At 40.6% G+C, this 22,532-nt stretch overlaps 1 protein-coding gene across 2 annotated transcripts in view; it reads left to right on the forward strand.

The window, feature by feature from the left end:
- The window catches only part of agbl4 (AGBL carboxypeptidase 4), a 227,709-nt gene that overhangs the window by 95,286 nt on the left and 109,891 nt on the right, over positions 1-22,532 (forward strand). For both annotated transcript variants that reach the window (XM_072438010.1, XM_072438011.1), the window contains one exon: positions 17,463-17,679. In XM_072438010.1, the coding sequence (XP_072294111.1) occupies positions 17,463-17,679 (217 nt within the window). The remainder of the gene's footprint in view (positions 1-17,462; positions 17,680-22,532) is intronic.

A 22,532-nucleotide genomic window follows, 5' to 3' on the forward strand; every position in this document is an offset into this window, starting at 1 on the left:
ATCTGTTTGTGCTGTCTGTGTTTGCGGTTGTCAGCGTGTTTGTTGACGACACCATAGGACATGAGAGCCCGATTGCTCCGAATGTGAGGAAACGGCTCATCTGAATATAGATAGGCCCCATCTGGAGGCGCTTGGCTTTGGCCCTTCATAATTCTGTAAGCAGCTAAGCATCTGGGGCCCACTAATGAAACTAAAGGCAGTGGAAAGGCCCTGGGCAAGTCCTGGCTCCTGTCGCACTCTGAGCTGAACGAGGTGGGGGCGGTGTGAGGATGGATAGAGGGAGGCATAGGCCAGGAGGAAGCAGTGTGTTGAAGAATATCCCAGGTCTTAAAGAGACTGAGATTGCTCCTATGAGAGAAAGGAATGGAGCCAAGTAGGCCATTAGAAAAGTCAGCCATAAAATGAAGACAGTGGTGTCCTTATTGTGGCCCATTAACTCAGATGTTCATGTGGAGATAGCTGCTCTATGTGCCACAGTAATGAGCAATATAACCATGGCACCACATCCACTGATGTACTGGAGTAAAAGGAACCCTGCTTAAGTTGAATTATGTTACAGAGGCTCTTCTGAAGACTGGGCCTGATTAACTGATGTTTGTCCATCTCAGCAGGTGCTTGTCTCATCCATCACATTTGAGCTACTTTACTGTCCACTTCTGAATAAAACACATTCGTAGAAGTGGGTTCTGTGATGAATATGTTCAGTTTGGGATCTCTGTGTTTTCTGCCACCTCCTTGTCCAATACGGTATAGCTTTAAGAAGCAGCTCCGACCGCAGTGGCCTCTGCATGTTCTGTCCAGACAAAAAAAGCCATAGGCTCTTTTCTTATATTTTATTATTACAGCTTCTGTATTTGTCCCCAGCCAGATTTCCCGATGGAAATGAAATGAAAAAGCATTGTGTCTCCATTTTATTACTGTCATCTTTGTTTTCGGGCGCGGAGAGCAGGAATGCACGATCTCTGAGAGCTGCTTTTATCTTCAATTTGAAGTCATCGCTAAGAAAAACAATAAGATTGGAAATGATTATTGTCATAATAATATGACCTGTCAGAATGTGTGCAGGGACGCGGGCCTGTGAGTGCACAGGCTGGTCCCATGCGGTTTATGATGGAATGAGTCAGGCTCTGTCACCAATGCCAGTGTCCCAGAGAATCAGGTTTAGAGGAAATTAACATCAAAGACTGAAGGAGGGCTGAGGTCAAAGGTAAAGGAAGGACAGACAGGAGTGGACTGCCAACACACTGGTTCTAGAGGAGAAACAGAGGACTCCCATATGCCCACTGGTGGGGGATCAGACTCCTCATGTGCACTGTTCAAATCATTTATTCATCAGCTTCATTAAGACTGAATTACAAGGTTGCTTAAAGACCCCCAGGTCCAGCACATTTCCTAATGAAAGCCTCTGGTGTCAGCTGTTTATGGCTTCTTATAATGTGGCTTTTTAAATAACAATTACTCTAGCTTAAGCTAAATTTTGGACTATAAGCACATTTTCTCCACACTCATAGTATAGCAGTCCTCTAATTGAGTGATATTATACACATTAGAAATACAAAGGCTATATTTAGTGTTACTGGTAATCAATGTAATAACTGAGGAAAGTATACAAATATTGTATTATTAATATAACCATTGGCTGTGATTTGTAATGTATGTGGACTCTAACCTTCATTAACATTGTGTGTTAGTGGGTGCAGTGTCTATCCCATCTGAGAGAGCAAGCGACAGAACAAGAAAACAGTGATTGTCCCTTGGACCTTCACATGTGTAATTATAACTGAGGAAGATAATTAAAAGAGGAGGAGAGGAGACATATCTTGTTATTTAGTGAACAATGCTGTCCAATCTACTCATGGGTCTGCTGCTTCCTGCATTATGGGCTGACATGTCAGTGCAATCAGCCGCTCAGCTGGGCTGCTGTAAAACCCATAATGTCAACAGACAAAGCTCTAATCTGAAGTTCACACAGTGATGGCATCTGAATACGGGTGGAGGAGGAGCCAGTTTTTTTCTGGTATTTAAACAAACAATGATTATTGTGCATCTGTATTTGGAGTTTTGTGGAGGATATGTTACTTGGAATTGGCTCTAAACACTGGTCACAGTTGTCCCTATTATGAAACAAGAACTATATCTGGATCTAGGTGTATGCTCTCTGATAATAATATTGACCTTCAAGATGTAGAAGACCACTTATATTTTTCTATGTGTTCTTGATGTTACGTTCTTATATGTTCATATATATAAATTAAGTAGAATTATTGTTGTTTTACTATAATAAACTGACAGTGGTGTCCATCCTCTCCAACACACTCCCTCCCTCCTGTGTCCTACTTAACCAGCTACTGCAAAATCACTTATCTTCACCTTGCTTCCTCTGTCTCCTGCTAATACACATTAGCAGCCAGCAGCCATATGTAATAGGACTGTGCGTGCCCCTGCTGCTATAATGGCTTCTCTGACACTTCTCCCATTAAATTTGGTCAGGCAGTGCTGAACAAGAACCCTCGGCACACTCTGAAATTGTCCTATATTTCCCATAAAGAAGCTGGCCACTGTCACCGACTTTGAGAGTGATTGGTAAACTATGTTCCATTGCAAACAGGACAATGGCAATTAAAGCCCATATGATAGGTTATCCTGTATTTCTCATTATAACGTACTTTAGGATAGCACCTGTGGTAAATATTTATCATTATTTATTTTTCCGTTCATTTGCAGCTAGTTTAGAATTTTTGAAAAATAAGAGTTTGAAATTACAGGAAGTAGTGTTGAGTTCAAAAACGGAATCAATCAATCAAAATGTATTTGTAGAGCACAATTCATACAAAAGTAACTCAAAGTGCTTTACAATCATAAAAATGCATTGAAATAACTATACAATAAATATCACATGACAAAAATAAAAGCAAACGTAATTACATTAAAATGTATTTAAAATAGTAATTTGCAGTTAAAATCCTTCAATCAAAAGCACAGCTAACCAGAAATCCCTCTACCTATGTCATCAAAAGGCAACATGCCATTGAAAACACAGAGATAATTTACAGTGAATTGACATCATGTTCTGACAATTTAAACGGTCATTCAACAATATAGAAGGTGCTGTATGGTATTATTCTTTGTCAAATCTATTGTGTAATTTGTATGGATTTTGGCTCTTGTTTTCAGTATGGTTGCAAGGCAACTGTTGTAGAATTATCTCTACATTTGTAGATGTGTTTACGGCCCATATCCAACCAGGAAGTAACATTATAAACTTAACAAAAATGGTCAAACTGGGGACAAATAGTGTTGTAATGTTTAGTGAAATCTTCTATCTAACTGTGTGAAACTTTGTTTATTTCTATAGATTAGACCAGTGGTTATCACTGGAGCCCTTTGGGGGCCTCAAAGGCAATGCAGGGGGGCCCTAAAGTTGTCCACATAACCAAGATATATGAGTTTGAAATCAACTTTGCATATTATATTTATTTCAATTAGGGCTGTCGCAAAAAACGCAATATTGCAGTACCGCTGTATGATCACTAAAACCGCAGGGCTCAAGTGACCGTAACCGCATTTTACATTTACAAGTTTTGCACACATGCCTGGCCTAAATTAACTGTTTAATAATGTACTATTTCATATTTCCCACCCTGTGCCTTTAAAAAACGTGTTCTGCAATCAGACTTGCCTTGAATCTCGAGCAAACGAGTTTTGCCTTGGCTTTAAATTAATTTCATTATTGAGTCAAAACATACACAGCAAAGATGATCAAAGATGTAACAGTGCAAACAACACAATGTTTAACATAAGCTTGGAAGCTTGGTCCAGAGTTTCTCTTATATCCATCCAAAAACACACGCGTAAAACCACGTCTGTTGTTCGCATTGAAGCCAAAATGGACATGATCAACACTTTGCTGTAATCCTCCCCCTCGGTCCAGGTTTACAAACCACAAGTAAATGTGACGTGGTTAAAATCCAATACAAAGAACAGAGGCCGCGTTAAGTTCAGCCCAAAAAAAACGTATCCAATTTGCCATAATTCTCTCCCTCCTTTATAAACGTGTAGTAAAAGCATAAGCACATGCTGTGCCTCAATGCCTATGAGCGTAAAACAAAAGTGAATCTTAACACGAGAATCAGCTGTGAGCTGAAGCCAGGTTTTCAAGATGCCTTTTTTGCATAATATTGGCCATCAATGTTGACACGCATACTGTCACTTATGCCTGCTGTTATGTTTTGTTGCTATAATTCAAGTACAACCTCAATTTTCATGTGTTATTATGGGCCTATCGGCCACACTGCATATACCCTCGGGGTTTAGGCACGCAAAGTTACCACATCGTTTAACTGTGACAGCCCTAATTTCAATGTACTACTTCAATATCAATGTTTTCTAAACCCAAATACTTTTGGGCCTTTCTTTCTTCTTAAGCAGAAAACCTTTTTAACCACCATTTACTTGAGCAACCATGCCACATTATGGAGCTCATCAGATTACTATGTGACTAAGTGGACATGTCTGCTCTGTCTAATGGGCCTGTTTGTGATCATCCATATCTCCACAGAAGCAGATAGCATCAGACGCTCCCTTCCTCTCTCCTCTCCTCCGTGTGTGGTGCAAACCCTGGCCCACTCCCAGATAACGTGAGCACTGACGGTTACTGTGACAAACGCGAGTGCCGATCCCGGGCAGATAAGCGACATATTCATTTGTTTAATTAAAACAACTTGTCTCGTCTCGGCAAGGGGGTCATTTTAGAGGAATTTGAGAATTAAAGCAAGTAATTAAGTAAAGCCAGTGTGTGATAAGAAGGCCCATAGAGGTGGCTGGGGAATGGGAAGGCAAACTTAATCTATCCCCCACTGCAATCCCGCAAGGTCATTCACTTTATTAAAGTCTGATGCCGCCACTGCTGCCCACTGGTCCTGCTGATGAAATATTTTATGTACTTGTTGGAAAGAAGGCAAGGAGAATGATGTAATATACAGTGCCATGTATTAGACAAGCTTTTGAGAGGGTTGTGAACAAATAAAGTTGAATTGTGAACTAAATGCTCCAAAAAGCACAAATGAATCAGAAAATTGATAACCAGAATATTTCAGTGTCGACCTGCCCTGTCCAGCAATACTGTAATATAGGTGTAAAGGCTTTTTTCATTGAACTGTGAAACCTCTTTGTAAACTGTTTTTATTTTAGTTTAATATCTTTAATTTACTAAAGAATCATTTAAAGCACTCCTGTATCTGTAAATTAATGTAGTTAACCTTGTTTTTTTCACATTACAAGAGATACAATAACTGCAACAAAGACCAAGGTATAAATATGCAGTAAAGCCGCTGCTGTTAGACAATATTAAAACAATTAAAGACCTCCTTGTTAGCTTGTCTACGAGAACAGCAGAAGAACTTGTACGGCAACGAGCACCTTGACAAAGATATTTGTTTGGCCAATGGAGTGTGGCGTTAATTATCACAAGCTGATTAAAGGCACCGCACAGGAATGGATGTCATTTGTCTTGCCAGTCGAAGATTACTGTGCAATCAGCCAGGGTCTCGCCTCCTTTTTAGGTATTTCTTTATATATTTATTTTTGGGGAGAGGGATTACCTGCTCCAGCTATGACGGGTTAAGTGCAAAGTTAAGTGAATACAAAATTTGGTCACTTTTGCTCAGGATTCTGTGCAGTTCATTGAGAAAGTGGTTAGCACTCTCGCCTCCAAGAAGAAGATTGTTCAGCTCCCAGGCCAGATCAACATCATATGATCTCTCTGGGTGGAGTCTGCATGTTCTCCCCGTGTTACCGTGGGTTCTCTCCGGGTTCTCCGGCTTCCTCCCAACGCCCAAAGACATGCATGTGTTAGGCATAGTGAATGAATGTACGGCGAGCTGGCCCCTGTCCAGGGTGTACCCCGCCTAAGGCCCAAAGTCACTGGGATAGGGTCCAGTCACCCACGACAACGAAAGGGAACAAGCGGTAGAAAATGAATGCATGAATGAATAATTTTCAATACAATTTCAATTATTTTTTCTTCTTCTTTTTTATATGATTTATTTTGGCCCATGGGCTTTACCAGACAAGACAGTTTAGAAATGGAGATGAGACTGGGGAAGGGTACTGCAGCAAACTGTCATGAGCCAGATTCAAGCTCACTACGCAGGTTGCTCACATGGAATGTTCACAGGAATTAAGCAATTGGATAATGTCCCAGAGCATCCCCTGTCATTTGACCCTTCTTCTTGGTGAGGAAAAACTATAAAAATCATTGTGGGGAAAAAGTAGAAACCTCTGGGATAAGCACAGTAAAGGAGAGATCCTACTCCCACGGACGGGAGTTTGGGGCTTAAAAGAGGAGCCACTATGGCCTTCGAGTCAGTGTGTGGCTGTTGCATTGAGGGCAACATCAGCACACTGGGAGTTCATCCTTCTTGGGAATATACACTTTTTTTGGCACTTTTTGTAGATAGCACTGTTTGCTTTTTTCTGACTTGGCCATTGTATCCAGGAAAACGATCACACAGCAATAACAAAGACAGAGCTGCATTATTGAATAAAAATGTCAAAAAATAAATCAGATTTTCATCAAAAATACACTATTCGTTTGCATATTCATATTTTTATGTTATTGTATATGTTTTCATTGGCTTATTTTTTGCATTCCTTTTGTTTTGACTAAAATGCGGTTCATATTCTCGTTTTTCAGTTGTCATCTTTAAAATTCACTTCTCTCACACATGCAACCCACATCCAGAAATTCAACCCTGAGCGCTCGCCCCTTTCAAGGTCTGGAAAACAAATCTGTCCATTTTGCTATTTGATTGGGTGTCAGCGCGGGTAGAGCGGGGGACAGGTGTGATGCATAAAATGACCCGCTGACTCCATCACAAATGCGACAGCTTTATGGTGAGGAGGTGTTTCAATCACACTGCAGACCCAGAACACATCTATCAGCTCACGCACCCTCACGGCAGAAACGCACCCTTCCCATACGTGGCACATGCTAGCGGCTCGTGGGATCAAGGCTCTGCGGCAGTTAGAGATTTGTCGCAAAATGATCTGAAAAATAGATAACATATTTAATTCAAACTTTTGTCTCGAAGAGCCGAGGCCATTTAAAATATAGCCAAGAAGCGTGATGAGTCAAACTAATCATAGTTAGTTTACAATGTCAAAGTATCCGTTATAATGATTGCCGGATTAGATTTGGCTCTCAAAATGCTTGTTGAGGTCATTTGAACGCTTGAATAAAAAGGCCGGATATCTTCAACAGTTCAGGAGCCAGACCTGCTCGACTTTAAGATTAGATGTGAAATTGTTTTGTTGTTGTGGAGCTGTCTGCTTTGGTGTGGTCGTCCTTGAGCTGCATCTTCAATAGTCGTGTGGGGGCTGTGGGTCACTGTGCGTCTTTGGGACTGCAGAAACATTTATTTTATAGATATATGTGTCTAAGTAGTAAATGTTTACTGCTGGATTTGCAAATGGGGCTGTATAGCTTTGAGAATGCAGTATTTTAGCTTTGGCTTTCCTCCAGCAGAGACAGTAAAAGTCACTGTATCCTGTGGGACACGCCTTGCTTTTGGCCACTATAACGCAATCTAGCGCTCTGAACAGGGGAGATTGTGTGTGTGTGTGTGTGTGTGTACGTGTGTGTGTGTGTGTGTGTGTGTGTGTGTGTCTCCGTAAGAAGAACTCAATAAGGAGGAGGGGGGTACATCATCCATGCATGTGAGTGTGTTCCAATGGGTTAAATGAAAGTCAGTGAGCACACATGGGGCATCATAAGCAGACAATGAAAAATGAGAGTGGAGGAACGGTACAGCTAGTTTCCCTGTGGGAGCAGCTACGAGCAAGCGGACGTACATTTGGTAATAATCGCTTTGTGCATGCTCAGGAGTGTGTTCATTTCACTGTGGAAGCGACTGAGCAAAACTACAAGTGAGGAAATATAATAAATGCAGCAGGGATTGTTGAGCAGCAGTAGATTCACATTAACCCTTTCAGCTTGTGGCTGCCATCTGATTATGGCACAAATCAATTTCTTGGAAATTTAATCCTCAAAGGGTTTCAATTCAGTCTCTGCCTTTGTGCTGTCTCTTCAAAAAGCACCACCTCACAGCGAGCACCAGTTCAAGGCTCTTTTCTTCTACCAGTGGCCACTCCTCTGGATGCCTTTTCTGTGCTTGGATAAACAAATATGAATCCAACACCTTCATAAAATGTTCTGTGACTAAAATGTTAATCTAATACTGCTCTTACAACCCAGAACATGCAGTTGCTTACATATTTATACATATTTAGACAAATTTGCATTTAAAAAGTTGTACACTTTGGTGGACTAACGACAAGTCATACATTCTATATTTTGAAATCAACATTTATAAGTACATTATGATTTAAGGTCAATAGACAAAGCCCTCATATCGCCCATATATAACTGTAAATATTGTCTGTCCCCCTTCTTTGGATAAGTATTGTTTCCTGTTGGTCTTTAATATATAGCCACGCCTTTTCATTAGATCCTTCCTGGTCCTATATATTTTCCATCACAGCCGCAGCGTTGAGGAATAACTCGGTTGCTCGGTTCTTATCTCATGTCAGTCCAAACACTCTCCTGACAAGTGGTATTTGACTCTAACACGCAGCCAGAGATGAAGGAAGAGAAGAAAATGTGGAAAACAAAAAGACAGACGGACAGGCCATTTCTCGGCACCGGCATGTGAGACGCTGCCAGTCTTTTCATCGCGCACACTCCTCTGTTTGTCTGATAGAATAATCAGCATGCACTCGACAGGAGAGTGAAAATTGCCATTCCCTGACAAAAACATGGCAAGGCTAGTCAATTATGTGTTGGGTTTGTTTTTCTCCCCCTGTGATCTATTTGCATACAGTGCCTATGAGAAGCTGCTTTTGATATATTTAGACAATTTCGATGGATATGATACAATGTTAATGTGTCTTATTAGTTCACAGTGTATCCAGACAGCAAAGGTCAGAATCTACCTTTGTTCCCATAGCTCCCTTGCTTAATTAAGGCCAATCACAGAGCCCGAGCATTGATCCAGACTCGAAGCTTTGTAGTGGATTTGGATCATCTATCTGTGTGCACGGCTCAACTGAAACATGTGTGTTAATGTAAATGACATCTTGTGATCTCTAGCGGATCGAATGATTTAGCTTTCTGGTGTAATGGAGCGGTACCTCTCTCTTTCTTCCCCTCTCTCTCTGTCGCTCGCGTTGTTCGTTCAATCTGCACTGAAATATTCTGCCGTTTACTTCTGTGACAAGTCGTCTGTCACTCAGAGCAGCGATGGACTGGACGCATCTGACAGAGAGGGTCCCGATTGAGTCTGGGTGTCATTGTGGAAGAGCTGTGCCTGTAATTTGTTGACGCAAAGTGTATGGCACAAAGTAGTGAAGTATCACCAAACCAAAGGCCGATTTGGAGAATAATGCAGTGCTGTAGTTGGGGAGGGACTGACTCTTTTCATGAGCTTGCAGAAATCTTTTCACTGGAGGAATATTTGTCTTGTGTCAGACTGTGAGCTTCATATTGACAAATATTTGGTACAAGGCTACACATCCATCCTCTTCCCAAAAGCCAAAAGAGCTTTAGTTTCCTTTTCTTTTTGTGTCACTAGACTAGACTATTTGTATGTGAGAGGCTGTATCAAGTATTGATTCTTTTAAAATTAACTTTGTGGATGAAAAATTATTTTGTGCTGCACTGTTTTGGGTCACATATTGTAGGCCAAAGATACTTTAGCTTCAAGACAGGTTTAGCCCTCATGCTATCTTCTGATCTGGGTGGCCCATCAACCAAAAAAAAATGTAAAGTCAAATCCAGATCCTGGCTCAGATTCTGCTGCTCTGCAAAGCACTAGAAAATTGTATAAATTCTTCATCCATCTTTAATTACCAACAAAAAAAATCCACTTTTAAAATATAATCACATTTCTGACTAGCTGATGTTGTGGTTGTTGCAAGCCTTTAAGGGTGTGTAGCCTTGGCTGCACTTGCCAGCGGCTCTTCCCTGTAATGGCCTGTAATTCCTTGTGTCTAGTATAATCAGCAACAAAGACTGGCCTGGAAAACACGTCTACACACTGTCATCTTTATGCAGTCAACCTGTTGCTGTTTATTCTGAAAAGTGCCCTTTATTTAAGAAAGGTCAGCAGCAGTTCTGGGAAGTCTCTGCTTCAGGGGCTTATCCCTCTCTCAGTCCGAGCGACTGTCACCCTCCATAAGAGCCTGTGTGTGCTGAACATTTGAGAGTTTTGGGAGGGGCTAGAGGCACAGGTGCCAGACTTGGTCCCTACAGCCCTGTGGCGGCCGGAGAAGTTAATTGGCAGCATCTGGCTGTCTGAGAGCCCACTTCCCTCCCCTTCCAGGCCGCACCTCTCCCTCCCATGAAGCATGCTACCCCTGGCACACGTGCGCTGACACCAGCCTGGCTGCAAGCTGTGAATGGAGACACTGTGCATGTGTGTGATACAGCGAAGAGTATGAGGTAGACAGGGCAGCCAGGCCCCCAGCTGCCACCCCTGTGCCAAGGGAAATGCAAGCAGACAGCCTGGCATCTCCACACCAAGGCCACCAAGGCCCGCAGGGAATAAGGAGGTGGAGAGGGGCATGGAGACACACAAGGGAGAACAGTATTCAACCAGGACAACTCTGCTCAGCACGCAAACCCCACAATGACCTCAGGGTGACCTCACACTCATGTGTAAACTTCTTATGTTGAAAATTCTAATGTTCAGCTTTGTTGTAGTGCAGTGTAGAGTATTAAACATCTCATTCTTTGACCCTCTCATGTACATCCACTCTGTGTCATTCATGCAGCGTTTTCATTGTGAAATAAAGCCTTTACCGTACAGTTAGATGCAATTCAAATCATTCAATACAAATCCTTTACTGCTGTGTGGAATAAAGATGAGGTCATCTCTGTGTGGAATGGGATGTAACTGTGATTTCACAATGTGTCATGTCCGCCATGTTTCCTTCCCCTGAGTACATTTACAGACAATGATCTCATCTGGTGCAGTTGACCTTACTCCACACTCACTCTCAATGCTAAATCTCAGATCTCTTCTGTAAAAAGCCGTGGTCAAACATGGTGAGATCACAGTGTGTTGACTCATACATTAGTTTAGTTAGACACGTATGCAGCCATGACCTTGCGTTCTCAAACATTTCATGCACTTAAAGGATGAAATCAGTATAAAGACGCCATCACAATGGTCACACCAGCTGCGTCATAGAGCCATGTTTTATATTAATATAACAGGGAGATGATTCAACTAAGACTCTAAACCTGCAAGTCAATTACATCTGTACAAAGACAGACAGTGGTCTGCGCTAATGGACATCTACCGCCTATAAATAGACACGTTCAGCTCACGACTTATCCTGTCACAATATGCTGTATCTGATATGGTGGATAGGTCCGTGTGGGTCTTGATGTTCTTATGTTCTTGGTACAAAAGGTTACAAGTACTCTGGCGCCAGTCCGTCAGTTGAGCACACTTTCAAATGCACTCTTTAGACACAGGATTGTACCGTGATATGAGTATACTGTTGCACTCTGGGAGTTGCTGCATCATACAATTTTCACATAGTGCCCTGTGGTATCACAGCGATCACACAACAGGGGCTCGGAGCTGACATCATCATTTCATTAGCTTGCTCACTGTCTTTGTGGATTCTGTTTTATGAGCTCCTGTGTACTATCCCAGCTGAACATGCACCTGCACTGTCGGTCTACTGGGGACAAGTGGCGCCACCAAGCCAAGAGTTCACTGATCAGCTTCTTTCTGTTAATTGGCCTGACCTCCCAAGAGACGTCAAGCTGATAAATGATCTGATGCAGTGCAGCTTCACCTGGAATGACCTTAAACAACACATATTTTGCTTTATTTTGGGTATTTAGCGTTAAACTATCATATGTTAACCGTAATTTTACGCTGATTGTGTTTTTGACATTTTTATTTTTCCAAGTAATGATGAGGGAAAACCAGTGCAACATATAAATATAATACTGTATGTCTTCTTGAAATGTGTATTTTGGTGAAAACTTGAGTACTACCTTTGCAGAGGTTTTATTTTTACTGAGATTTCATTTTTGCCAACAGTTGGTTATTGGTTTGTCCTTCTGTTTTATAAAGTAATAGTTGGATATTTTTTGGAAAGGTCAGTAAAACAACAAGGAAGACCATTTGCTAGACATAATTTGTGCTCGACATTTAACCCAGTGGTTGAAGTATCCACTGCACAATTTGCAAGATTTCTGGATGTCACCTTGCAAGATGTGGGGAATTTATCATTGTATAAGTTATCAATGTTTTTCATAATTTTTTTTGTGCTGGGACAAGTTAGTTAATGAAAAGAAAAGTTTGAAAATGCGGCCCAGTTCGCAGTTGGGCTCCTGCTGTTACTTTGAGGGTGTGCTTGGTGTTACCATGAGCCCATGTTTGACAGAAATGTAGACCCAGTGAGAGGAGGGCTCACTCTGTGACGAAGATTCCAAAATAACAGACAGTTGATATCAATCGCAGCTCGTTTTCGCTTGTGCAACGTTTTAGTCCTTGTACCTGTCTCAGTGTTTATCTATAACCCACATTTTTGAGCCATGACGCATGATTTTCACGATCAGTAATCTTTCATTGCAGACAGCTAAAACTGTGTGGTAAACTCCTGTTTAACTCCATCCATTAAAGGAAATCAAGGTAGCCAGGCTCCAAAATACTAATCAACAGTTTCTACTTGACCTGCTCTTATGCTGCAAGTGTTGGTTTGGAACTCGATTTGCATAGTGCTGCTCTTATTTGGTGAAGAGGACTCAAGGGGAAGTCAAGAATTATAGTTTAAAGTTCAATTTAAAATCAAAGTCAAATTCTAAAACTGTCCATCCCTCTTTCCATTTGTTAGGCCTCAAGTGTGATAAAAAGGCCTTCATGTGGATGTATGAGGCGTGTACATCCACCACCATTTTATCACATTCATAAAGAAACAGATTACAACTCCCAGATACAGCCACGACTAGCCCGAAATTTAGAGGATACAATTTGCATGTAAGAAAAATGCAGCTCAATCTTGTGCATAAAGAGGACAATGAATAATGTGATAAAAGATAAAGCAAAGAAAATACACTTTCAGTTTTAAGCAGGGAATTTGTTGGGACACAGATTAATTACTTACACCAAACATGTTTTGTGTGCGTGTAGAAAAATACAGCTGGACAGATGCGGAGTGATAAAATGCACACTCCTGGATCATTAGGCTTATCGGGAGTGGCTGGGCTACACTTTTATCCAGACTTTTTCTAGATTTATAGGCACATTTTACGTTTTCTGGAAATAATTACACTTTTTATGTTGGCTGCCATGAGAAAGATGTATGAGAGCACCTGACCATGTTTAATCTTGTGCTTTTATTGAATACTAGAATATACACAATAGAGGTGCATAGGACTGTCTCGATAAAACATTTTGAAGGATGATATTTTGCTACAGAAAATATCACGAAAATTGTGACATCGAAACAACTTTATACCACTGACACAATGTCCTTACTGCAGGAAATTCTTGTAAACCCTTTTCTAAGAACCATAATGTAAAGAATGCATAAACAGCGCAACGGAACAATTTAATTAGAGTCCATAATGAGTCACTGAGACACTAAAACATTATCTAGAAGTGCAAAGAATCACATGATACATATTCCATCTTTCAAATTGAACAATAAGTCGATATAGTAATTATTGAGACAGGCCTAGACATGCTCCAGAGTGTGCGGTAGGAGGTAGCGAGGCTTTGTCTGATGGATTGGTTCCTCCTGGTTATGTTCTAATGTGTAAGTGTCCTGGTGTGTCATGTATCAGCCTCATCAGAGCGTCTGACTGTCAAAGGCTGCTAACGGCTTGTTGTCCCCACAGGAGTCCAGCCCACGTCCCTCCACACAGAAGAAAGTCCATATTTCAAGTGCAAGTGCTGGCTGTAAACATCTTGCTCGAAAAAGGATGGCGCAGACAAGAGAACAAACAATTCTAGCATTCATAGAGGATGAAATGTTGCATTGTAGAGATAAATTCACTGACATGTAGTCTATTTTCAGATTTTTGAGCCGTTTTCATGTGTAAACAGAATATGAGAAGAAAGTTATGCACTACTTACTAGACCAGGATTTCAATTGAGCTTTAACTCTTAAATATGTAAGAAAAAAGGCCAATATGCACTCATTTTAAAGATATACTGTTAAACTTTTCTAGTGGAGGCTGCACCACCTGATGACAAGGACATAATGCTTTGCCTTGAATGTTCCACAATATGGCATTAAAGCATCTGCACCATATTCTGATATTTGACAATTGTCTGATGTAATGAAGTAAAATCTGTTTTGCTCCAGTACAGATATATTGTAAAAGTAGCTCTTAGGGTCAAAATGAGATCACTGCCAACGGCATCCAATTACCGAGCGAAACAGGAATTGCGCTGTTAGCATTCTAATGTTTTTACCATGCCAATAAACTCCTATCCTTTGAAATTTCTGATAAGCACTTGTAAACTAATCTTGGTGAATAATTACGATGCTCAGAATACATTATGTAAGTGAGCAATACAATATACTTTAAACGTATCAATGTGACAGGTGAGAATAATGCATGTGTTTGAGGGTATTTTTGGAGCAATAAAAACACTTGTCAAATTAAAGCAACATAGGTGTCAGTAATGCTGTTTTACATTAGAAGAAAAACCTTTATCTATAAATCTTTAAATACTATACTGGTGTTGTGAGTTCCAATCCTGGCTCCGACTATTTACTGCATGTCCTCCCTTCTGTCTCGTGCCCATGTCACACTGAGCTGTCCTGTCTAATAAAGCCTAGAATATATATAACATAACCAACACATTAAGTGATCTCACTCATATGCCTGACTATGTTAAGTAAGCAGGATCACATTACAATGAGCCTATATGAGATCATTTTGGATTGTTGAGAAATATCGTGTCTATTATGGGTGTAACTTTGAAAGACAAGTGCGCCTCTCTGTGTGAAGTGTTTGCCTGGCACGCTGAATATCTACCGTACCTTAAATGAGGCGCTGTGTTGCCTGACAGCTGTGTGAGCATATTGGAAGACATTTAACCTTTGTAACAGTCGGCAGCATGAGCGTTTGACAAGCACAACACAAAGAAAAAGACAGGGCAAGTGTTGGCATGTGCACGAGCAGTGGGCCTCCCAACGTACATGTTCTTGTGCCTATGTGTGAGAGCAAACGTGATTGGCGTGTCCTCTATGCTTGATTGATTCAAAAATATAGACAAGATGTCGCCTGTATGAAAGCTACCAATTTACAAACCTTCATCTCCCAACTTCAGAGAGATGCGCGCGTCCTCAGAATCAGAGTGTACATTTGTAGCAACCAATGGTTCAGAAGTAGAAACAGCAAAGTGACACCTCGCTTAATGCTGCTAGCACTACAAAGCAGCCTCCCTTTTGTGCTTTTACCTGGCTCTTTGTCTGATTGTCAGCCCGGTCTACACTTCTCCTTGATTTTTCTTTCTTCGTTAAGCCACAGCGAGAGGCTTTAGAAGTTTACTTGTCCCTGCGCTCAATGTCAAAAGCAATGACCTTGATACGGCTGACACACTGTTTGCTGTTCTCTCGCAGTCTCTGACTCTTTGCATATTGCCCTGGCTGTGTTTCTGTAATCACTGAATTGTAAAACCATGTGTGAGCACGTTATCATGTGGGGGAAGCTTCTCTATTTTTTTCCCTTGGTCCCACGCGGTGATAATTCTGTTTGGGAGCGACAGCACTGTACCACGTCAAGAGATGGGCAGGGGAGAGAGGAATTGGGAGGTACTATTTAGATAAAACAAATTGCAGCTGCCGAGCTGGAGCAGCCACAGCGTGCAGATAAAAACCAATGGGAATATGTGCATTATTTTGCATGTGCTGGGGATATGGTGAATGTTAATTTTTGTGCACCTGACTGTGTGATTCCTAACTCAAGGTAGAGCCCGTCAACTTCTCTTCTCTCCTTTCACATGAAGCTACTTTTCTGGCCTATAACCATAATGCTGTGATGGAACAAGCGGCCAGTAATTAAAATCAATAGCCAGGACCTTTTCAGTCTGCGGCAAGGTCATGCGGCACCAGGACGCAGAAGGAGAGGGAGAAAAGGAGAGGCCTGGGATTGCATGGATGGGCAGAGCCAAGTAGAGAGATATGTAAAAAGGTGAGGTGTCCCCTTATTTTAATTAACCTGCACCTCAGAGGTCTAGCACCAGCACCGCACCCGTGTGTGGGTGGCTTTATGTCCCACTGTCACTGGAAATCTACTGTGTCCTTTGTGGGTCATTTTGAATCACACCTAGCACTTCTCCTTATCTTGGTAATATTAATATTCTCCGACAGAAATAACCACTTTGATGTAAAGGTTTTCTCTCGGCGACGGCTGGAGGTTAGCTCGAGCTTCACTGGACAGACAGGGTGTGGTGTTGCCAGCCACTGACCACATTAGTATTCACAGTATATCATCACATGCATATATATATTTGCCTTCTTCTGATTACTTCAGACTTTCTTTCTATTCATTTTAGTTTTAGATTTAGCTTTCTCTTCCACTTGCCATCTCCAGGAGCATGTTCGAGAGCGTCGGTATATGAAATCAGATGCTGGGCCATAGCGGGAGGTGGTGCATTAGGAGGCTGTGCAAACACATAAAAGTCCTATGTGTTTCCAGGGTGACTCAGAAGGAGAGGTTCACTCTGTCAGGCTAACAGCAGAGCACTGTCCCCTGTTTGTTGATTATCTAGTCCCATTCCTATCAGAGCGCTGATAAAATCTCCATCTGATCTTGCGCCGGGGATATGAGCTCACCAGCCGGCCTTGCCTACACACAACTGTTGCCTGCCGAGTCCGCCACACCTTCCCATATACCCATATCAGGGCCAGATCTGCCATTGCTGTGCTTTCTCATCTCCTCCTTATCTCCTTATTCCACCTTTCTCCTGACTCCCAGCACCTCAAACACACCAATCACTCATCATCTGCGGGCGCCTTTTATCCGGCTCTCTGTGCACGCGTCAAAGATGCCATGGCAGCGCTCTTGTTCCCAGAGCTTGGTCTCCTCAGCGTTAACTGTCAGGGCCAACCCGGTGACTGACATGACAAGACAAGGAAGATTCGGAAGGAGACAGGAAACCGGGGAAAGTAGTTGAAAGTAGTAGACGACAAAAGAAGAAAAAAAGTTAAATGCAGCAAACAGAATGTCAGAAGATGTTTTATCTCTGTACTGTATGTTGCTCTGCTCATTATTCAGGCTAGCTATGTTTTTATTGTACTTGATACTGGCTACTTATCTCAGTATGGCAAATATCTCATAATAGTTTTTAAATCACCTTAGCAATACTAGCATTTAATACATCCATACTTACTGTATCTTGATTGAAAATATACTGTTGTTACAGGCAGAGGCTCCCTCCCAAAAATGTGTATTATTACCGCTGTCCCGATCACCGCCGCAACTATGTGATGTCCTTCGCATTCTGCTTCGACCGCGAGGATGACGTGTACCAGTTTGCCTACTGCTACCCGTACACCTACTCCAGACTGCAGCACTACCTGGGCAGCCTGGAGCGCAGGAACCTGCCCTACCTGAAGAGGGAGCAACTCGGGCTCAGCGTGGTGAGTGGAGAGAGGTGCACAAGCTCAAGGTTCATCACAGGATCACACTGTGATTTTATTTGTGGACTAAAATTAAGTTTGATATATTAATATTGAGGACAGTAACTATGACTAACATGAAATTAACATGATCTACAATCTGAGGATAATTCCCTTGACATGTAAGCTCGTTGGATAATAATGACATATTGTACATTGTTACAAGAGGCTATAGATAATGTACATACTTATATAGTATTGCATGTACACTTATTTTATGGACTCAAATATATAAATACTAGTTGACTAAATATACCACTTTAAATTGGACATTAGACATTAGGTAAATAATTAAATATAAGCTACAAGCAAATCATTTTACAGTTTCTTTAGCTGTTGCTGGTTAAATCAAAATTTGTATAATGTCCATTTGGTCTTCCACATTAGTTCCACAACTTTTAATTTTATGTGATATGTTATTATGTATATAAGATTTTAATTATGTGTAAAGGGAACATTACATTTTGCTTAAAGATTATAGCCGACAAAGCTAATTTCCATCTTCAGTCCCTTGGTCACATCTTTGACCCAGCAAAAGAACATTTTTTTTATCCTTAGAAAACGTTGCCATTGTTGACAGTTATCTTGTTGGAGCAGAGACAGTATTCCATGTCTGACATGCTCCATAAGCAAACGGTAGTTGTCCAAAAACAAGATCAATTACATCTAGAACCTGCTCTTGCTCGTGGTCCTACTTAAATTTCCTTTGACAAACTCTTTTAATGGAGGTGGAAAATTGTGTACACCAATATTAAATCAGCATATTTGACTGTGACATTTGTGTTTGTCAAGTATTCTTCAGTAATGATAATTGGTGGGCTTTTCGTCTGTACTTTTGAGTGTGTTTTATATAAATGATTTCAGACATATGCTATACACATACAACACGTGTAGGTGGCCGTTGAGGAAGTGAGTGCCGTATTGTTCCCACGGCTGAAGAGAAGCCAGAGCAGAGGTTTGTGCCACAAGTCCCACATGGGCGTGTTAGGTTTGCCTGCCGGGGATGACTTGAGCCTCTCGTGTTCTTATTGGAAGTGTTGCACCCTGAGAAGACGGACTGTAAGCTCCCGGCTGTGTGAGTGTTAATGCCTTGTGTGTAATCAGCACGGCTCTCACCTCAGCGGTAGGAGCTAGTGTATCATATACGCTGCCTCCAGTCCTGTCTGCTCTTATCAAATAATTGTAGGAGAAAAACTCATTAGAAATGCTTGAGAGATTACGACTATTTCTTCTGTCCTCCAACATCCGTCAGGGAAAGCATGCAGCACGCAGCGCACCATGAAAGTACTATGAAAAGCAACTGATGATAAAATACACCAGTCTGAAATGTAGAAAGCGTGACACACTCAGGGTAATGATACTGATGAAAGAGTATTTAGAAATGTGCCATAAATGGACATGAAGATTTAAAATTCAACTGCTGGAGTCGTAACTTTTAATGCATAATTTTAGGGTAACCTTAATAAAATGGTTGGCTTGTCCTTCAATGTGTGTAAAAATATAGCTACTCTTAACACAGGTATGGTCAGGTTACAGTAGTTGTCCACATTCCTTTTAAAGTTTATATTAAGAATCCATTTTTTACTTACTATTCACTACTCTGGTTTCAGATCAATAAATGCCAGACACGGAGCTAATTCTAGTCTCTGATGTCCTGAGCTGCTCAGCGCCAACAGAGTTTTCCCTATAATAGTTCTCAGAATCTGTTAATGTGTAATTCTATGCCTGATATGTTCGAATTTTAACTCTAATAATAATTTTCACGCTAATCTTCAGTAAGATCAGGTTTACTCAAAAGTAAGCTGTCAATTTCTTTGTATCCAATATGTCAACAACATGAAGCAAGAATATTAAACCTAGCTCTATCCATTTTTCAGATTTATATGTCCCACATGTGCAAGTTTGACCATTTTACACATAAAACACCTTATTTATATGAAAACATTACATGATGAAATACTTTTCCTCACATTTATATAAATAAACTACAGTTCAAATCAAAATGTAAGATTCTTTCCCTGTTCACCTGCAATGCCTTAAGCGTTAAATTGACCAAGTGTATGTATGTGTGTGTGTGTATATATATATATATATATATATATATATAATAATTTGTTATTATAGAAATACAAATTAAGAGTAAAAATTTACAGAATAGATTTTGTTTTCATAAAAGTTGAGAAGCCTATTTAACTTGAGTATCTTATTTTTGCACCTTAACAACAGACACCTAATATGCATAATAAAAGCTACTAATGAGGCTATATTAAGATTCTTTCCTGCCTGTTTTTAACTATGAATCTACACAACAAAATCTGCTGTTCCTCCATAACTCCCCCTCAAACAGCCTATTTTATTCTAATTCAAATGCCATGGAATTCTCTGTGTGACAGCGGGCACAGCGAAAAGCGCCACGTCTTGACTCACGCAGTCTCAGAATTAGTATGCATAGTCATACACAGCTTTTATGGTCATATTTTTCTCTTTATGTTCTCTGGGCCTCCGTGGCAGACAGCCCAGCCCCGCCCGCTTACATCTCCCTCAATGTCTGCTTCACGGGCATCCACGCACAAGAAGGGACAAGGAAAGCTTTCTGACCAACTTTACAGGCGTATAGCTGCTGTTTTAGTGTCTTATGCAGGGGACAATAGCTTTAACCTTCTGATGACTATAATAATTTCACAGGGAAGGAAATAAGAACCTGAGCCGTTTGCGCTGGCTTTCTCCTATCGTGCTGACTAATTTGTTTTCTGTAATGTATTCCAAATCTCCGTTATACAGCCGGCTCTGGCAGGTTCAGATACTGTAAAAAAGGTCAATGTCTTTCCTCTTTGTCATAATGAGAGCTGTGACAATTATTGATGAACCTTTCCCATTATCTTACCTAAAAGCGGAATGGAATGGAAAGGATTTTCTGACTTGGGCTGACTTGAGTCTTTTTAATTGAGTGGAGAGGAAAACTGTAGATTTGGAGGGAAGGAGATGGGAGGAGAGATGGAACCATTCTGCGCTGAATGAAAAGGGCAAACCAAAAGGATTTGAATATTATTTCCACATCAGCCTCTCAATTCTCTCCACTCATTTTCCACAGCCGATTGAGACTTTAGAGCCAGAGTGGATATCACCTGTTCAGGAAACTCTCAGATCTGCAATGGAAAGCAGAGAGAGAGAGAGAGGAACATGCTGTTTTTGGCGATTCTCAGCTAACATCTCATCTATCATTCATAGCAAGAAATGAGGAGGCAGCTTTTGTTTGATTTAACTTCAAGGTTCTGAATTTTGCTGCTCTTGGTCGGCAAATTTTGTGTGAGTTTGTTCTGAAGTGAATGCCGAAGATTTAACCTGTTCTGGACCGCATATTCTGATGAACAAAGTGAAGTTATTGTTATAACTCGACTTTAAAGAGTATTCTTACTTGTATTATTTACTTCTATGGCCCAAAGCTTTTAGTAATACTTTTTTTTAACGGAAACTGAGCTTTGACTGTAAAATTGATTAAGCCGCAAGTTAACTCTTGTGTGAATGTGATTTGTCAGGTGTTGGGGACTTACCTGAATCATTTTTGTGGTGCTAATTTAATATTATATTTGATTACTCAGATGAGGTACTCTCTATATCCAGGTATTATGTAAGTATTTAAAGACTATTCACTGGCATTTAACCCGGCATGAGAATTGTGTGGTCCTCTGGCTGTCTTTTATTATTTTATTTAATTTATGTTGTTTTTAATTAGTTTTTATTTTGTTGGATTGGATTGGATAAAACGGTAGGTACCAAGAACCAAGAGAAAGTTCATATAACCCCCAGTCCCTGTTTATTCAGAGGAACCACACAGTTCCCCCTTCTCACATTCATGCAGGCTGAAAGTCGGTCTGACTATAAAATTAGCATCTGTATAGTGTGGAACGTTTAAATATCTAATTAAGGGGGGGCCATTCATTCGTTTTATATTTCAATTGAGTTCTTTTAACCATGGACATAAAATTGTGATGCTCAAAAACAGTATTACATGGACAATTTAACTCAATTATTAGAACAGCGATTCATAATTTTAATTTCTACTTACTAGAGTTGTCAAAAGTATCGAAAGGTGCTAATCGATTCTCAAACTAGTATCAAAATGTGATACTCATTTGAATAAGAAAGTATTGATTATGAACAGCACAACATTTGACCCGTCCTGAAGGTTTAGAATCATCTGGAGTTTCTAGTCGAAGACCACAAAGTGACATCAAGAAAGTTATTTTGAGTTGAAATGACAGAAATGTTAATATCATTACAACACTACTACTTGTTGATTAGGAATTGTATTTTTACTCTTCTCTGAGTAATTTCTCTTGACCAAAAGGTTCCTGGTCTGATTAGCTAGAACCTGTGCCTAAAAAAGTCCCCAAAGTGCAGTCCCAGTCTCTAGTTCCTAATCTGTGTATCAGTCAAATCTGCATACATGTGATGATTTAATGAATTATCATACTCTAAAACTAATGTTAAAAGATAGAAATAAACCTGTACTGACAAGTGTCCAAAGATTTTAAAGAGCAGGGCTATAAATCTAGAGGTCAAATCCATTTTAAAATACAGGCTTTGAGAGCCACCAGGAGGAGATTATGATTGTCAATCTTTCGGATGAGATTGTGTCTTAAACAGTGCACCACAGTTCACCCTTTTAAAGTAATTTATTAAAAAAAAATACTGCTCTTGCTAGGTATAGAGGAGGGCTTTTAATAATAAATAAATCATTGCCAGAAATGGTGTTGAAAAATACTATTGTATAGTTCATTGAAAGGTGAACTCTTTTGTCGGTTCAAAGTTGT

Source organism: Eucyclogobius newberryi, unplaced genomic scaffold (genome assembly GCF_026437365.1).
Source record: "Eucyclogobius newberryi isolate DKJ021-1_F unplaced genomic scaffold, fEucNew1.0.hap1 SCAF_9, whole genome shotgun sequence".
Taxonomy (NCBI): Eukaryota; Metazoa; Chordata; class Actinopteri; order Gobiiformes; family Gobiidae; genus Eucyclogobius; species Eucyclogobius newberryi.